Raw genomic sequence first — 4,029 nt, 5'->3', positions numbered from 1 at the left:
GCCAAATGGACATGTGAATGCTGCCTTCTCTTGATCCTATGGATCTACTGCTATTTATTTGTACCCAGAATATCCATCCAGGAAACAATAAAAAGCATGACCTGCTAGTCTTTCTAGCATTTGGTCAATGAAGCGTAAAGGAAAGTGATCTTTCTTGGTGGCGTTATTGAGTCTTCTATAGTCAATGTACACAGGCCACCCTGTAACTGTCCTTTTAGGGATCAACTCATTCTTTTCATTATAAACCACTGTCATGCCTCCCTTCTTAGGAACAACCTGCATAGGGCTCACCCAGGGACTGTCAGAAATAGGATAAATAATCCTAGCCTCCCAAAGCATAGTGCCTTCCTTCTGCACTACTTCCTTCATAGTTGGATTCAATCATCTCTGTGGTTGTAACACTGGTTTGGCATTATCCTCCAGTAGGATTTTATACATGCATTGGGTTGGGCTAATACCCTTACGGTTACTTATAGTCCACCCAAGGGTGGTCCTATATGTTTTAAGCACTTGAATTAGTGCTTCTTCTTCCTGTGGCTCTAATGTAGAGCTTATGATCACAGAATAAGTATCTCCCTCTCCCAAAAATGCATATTTCAGGATGAATATCATCAAGGATATCATCAAGCCTTTCCTTGAAGCTTTTTTCCATGTTGACCTCTTCCACCAGGGAATCAATGAGGTCAATGCTCATGCATTCCTCACGAATGTCTAGATGCTGCATAGCCTTGACAGCATTCAGTACGAACTTTTCCTCATTGACTCTCAGGGTTACTTCCCCTTTTTCAACATCAATGAGGGTCCGTCCTGTAACTAGGAAGGGTCTTCCTTTGATAAGGGATGCACTCTTGTGCCCATCCATGTCCAATAACACTAAGTCAATGGGAATAGCAAATGGTCCCATCCTGACAATCATGTCTTCGATTACTTCTGATGGTATCTTAATAGAACCATAAGCAAGTTGAAGACATATGCAGGTTGGTTTGACTTCATCAGTCAAACAGAGCTTCTTTATTAAAAAAGCAGGTATTAGGTTGATGCTTACCCCAAGATCACATAGAGCTGTCGTTGTATAAGCATCACCTAGAGTGCATGGTATCATAAAGCCTCCAGGGTCCTTAAGCTTCTCTGGTAAGCTGTTTTGTATGATTGCACTGCACTCTTTAGTGAGGAGGACTATTTGTGTCTCTCTCCAATCCTTCTTATGACTTAGAATGTCCTTCATGAACTTTGCATAAGAAGGTATCTATTCAAGAGCCTCTACAAAAGAGATCTTTATCTCTAATGTTCTGAGATACTCCGCAAAGCAGAAAAACTATTTATCCCTTTCCTCTTGGCAGAGTTTCTAAGGAAATGACATCTTAGCCTTATAATCATCAACCTTGGTTGATGGAGGCTGAATGCCATATGTGTTGGAAGGAGAGTTACTAGCCTGGTTAAGAGGGCTATTATCAGTGAGTGAATGACCTCCCTTGCTTGGGCATTCAACGCACAAGCTGCTGCCCCTTTGGGCATTTGAACGCCCAATCTCTTCCCTTTTCTGGCGTTCAACGCCAGGAGTGGTACCTCTCTGGGCGTTTGAACACCCAGAATCATCTTGTGTAGAGACCTGGTTATCCTCTATGGACTTTTCATTCTAACTGGGCTGAGGTTGGGTGCTTAAGGTTTTCCCACTCCTCAGTTGAATAGCCTGGCATTCATCTGTTATCTGCTTAGACAGCTGCTACCTTATTTGACTCAACTGGGCTTCTACATTTCTGTTATAAACTTTAGTTTCTCGCAAAGCCTCTTGTAATCTAGTATTTGCTGGGCAAGGTGATGAGGGAAAAACGATTCCACACAAACTCACCGGCAAGTGTACCCGGTCGCATCAAGTAGTAAAAGTCACAGAAGTGAGATGGATCCCACAGGGATTGATGGATTAAGCAATTTTAGTATGGTGATGAACTAAGTTAAGCTGACAATTAATGATTTGAGTAATTTATGATCAACAAAAGGTAAATTGTAGGGAATTGAAATGCTGGAAGTAAAATAGCGGAAACTTAGGTGACAAGAAAAGTAAATGGCTGAATCTTAAATTGCAATGAATTTAAATAGCAGAATCTTAAAATGCAAGGAATTAAAATTGCAGATTCTAAATCGCAAGGGAAATTAAATTGATGGTGAATATTAAAAGGAATTGGGTATTGGGATTTAGAACCAAATCTGAAAAATTCAAACTGAAGCAAATACGGAGAAATTAAAGTGAGGGAAAATTCAAACGAAATGATTCATCAGGGATTGGAGATATAGCAATCCTTCATGAATCATTTGAGTATCAACTTCTTTCTCAATCATTTTGATAGATCTATGGCAGATTGAAAGTGATTGGATCCCAATTCCTTGGTGACCCAATCTCTCTAATCATAATCAACCTGCCAATTCCTTGATCTAGTGATCATAAGAAGAGGTTAAGTGTCTAACTCTCATCTATAAGCCACACTACTTCTCAGGATCTCAATTCCTCCCGAATAATGTTGATCCAGAGAATAGTGATGGATAGAGCTTCAGTCCTAATGAAGGTGATTCCGCTTCTAAGGCTCAGACCCACATTTACTAAATTAAACCCCCTTCCGGAGTGAATAATTCACAATCAAAATAGAAGTTACCCATTAGCTACCAAATTTAATTGAGAAGAAGAAAAATTTTCATTGATTCATTGGAATTACAATAGAGCTCCTCCTCCTAATGAAAGTGAGGTTTAGTTCATCATTGCTCTAGTATCAAAACAGAAAAGAAAAATTGCAGAAGATGAAAAACCAAAAGAAAACTAAGATTAGATCTCAATTTCTAAAGTTCTCCAAAGGAAGAAGTGAAAAGAAGGAAAAAAATTCTAAAAAAAATCCCTCAAATGAAATAAAATCTTCTTCTATTTATGCACTTTCTAATTCTCTCATCCAAGTACTTAGAGTGGGCTTTTGGCCTTGGTTGAAACAGATCAGGATGGGTCATTAGTTGGTGTGGTTAGGAGCATGCTTCAGGAGCACGTAGCATTTTCAAAGTGAACGCAACGTTCATTCATCGACGCGTGTGCATCCTGTGTGCGTGTGCGTCCCTTGCATTGCTGCATCATTGACGCGTGCGCGTCATGTATGCATGCGCGTCATTGCTATCTTCAGCCTCTATCGTTCTTGCGCGTAACCTTTGCGCGTGCTCTTCCTTGGTAGCGTTCACTAATTGAACGCTACGATCGTGCCATGAACGCTCCTCACGCATGCGCATCCCTTGCCCGTGCGCGTGGATGGTATAATCTCACTTCTGTGCTCCAGCACCATGTACGTGTCTGCGCCAACCACCATTTTTGTCACATCGACCTGTGCGCCTTGATGACCAGAATTCACTACCCCTTTAAAAAATTAGTGAATTAGTTCTTTTGGCAAGTGCACCAAAATTATCGCCAAGTAATAACCCACAGTGGAGTGAGATTGTATCCACAGAGATTGGCAAATCCAAGTAGTTTTAATTGATTAATGAATTAGTCAAGCAGATCAATAAGATTGTGAAGTGCAGAATTGTAAGTGATGAAATAAATGTAAATGACTAGAATATAAATAAAAGCAATAAAGTGCAGAAATGGAAATTGCAGAATATAAAGTGCTGAATCATAAATGACTTGAATGTAAATGGGATTGGGGAATTGCTGAATGTAAAATTAAGCTGTAAAGAAATGGATAGATAAGAATGGGTGAATTCATTGAGATTGGGAGATGTTGTCTCTTTGGATCAAATCTAGCTTATATCTTATTCAATCATGCAAATCATTGACCTCTTGGCAATCATGATTGATTGAGCCCCAATCCCATGGTGACTAAATCTCTCAGATCTTGATCAATAGCCAATTCCTTGGTCTAATTGCTTATGAAGAGAGATATACTTGGTCCCTGATTATACCACACACCCTCATAGGTCCAGGTAGAGGGGGGATTATATGTCACGTATCCCATCACCAAAACCCAGATTCTACTCAAGTGTGAGAAGAGATTTCAAGCA

General features: G+C 40.0%; 1 protein-coding gene across 1 annotated transcript; it reads right to left on the bottom strand.

Annotated features, from left to right (window-relative positions):
- Positions 1-265: 265 nt before the first annotated feature.
- LOC130975008 (uncharacterized) lies at positions 266-1,225 on the bottom strand. Its single transcript, XM_057899842.1, has 2 exons — positions 562-1,225; positions 266-276 (listed from the first exon to the last, which is right to left on the bottom strand). The coding sequence occupies exons 1-2, from the start codon at positions 1,223-1,225 to the stop codon at positions 266-268; spliced, it is 675 nt and encodes a 224-aa protein (XP_057755825.1).
- Positions 1,226-4,029: the final 2,804 nt, after the last annotated feature.

Source organism: Arachis stenosperma, chromosome 4, assembly GCF_014773155.1.
Source record: "Arachis stenosperma cultivar V10309 chromosome 4, arast.V10309.gnm1.PFL2, whole genome shotgun sequence".
NCBI lineage: Eukaryota > Viridiplantae > Streptophyta > Magnoliopsida > Fabales > Fabaceae > Arachis > Arachis stenosperma.
The sequence above is the reverse complement of the archived record's forward strand: the minus strand, read 5'-3'. Positions and strand labels throughout refer to the sequence as shown.

Excerpts from the sequence above, each read along its gene's own strand:
- LOC130975008 (XM_057899842.1), bottom strand. The coding sequence starts at position 1,225 with ATGAAGGACATTCTAAGTCATAAGAAGGATTGGAGAGAGACACAAATA.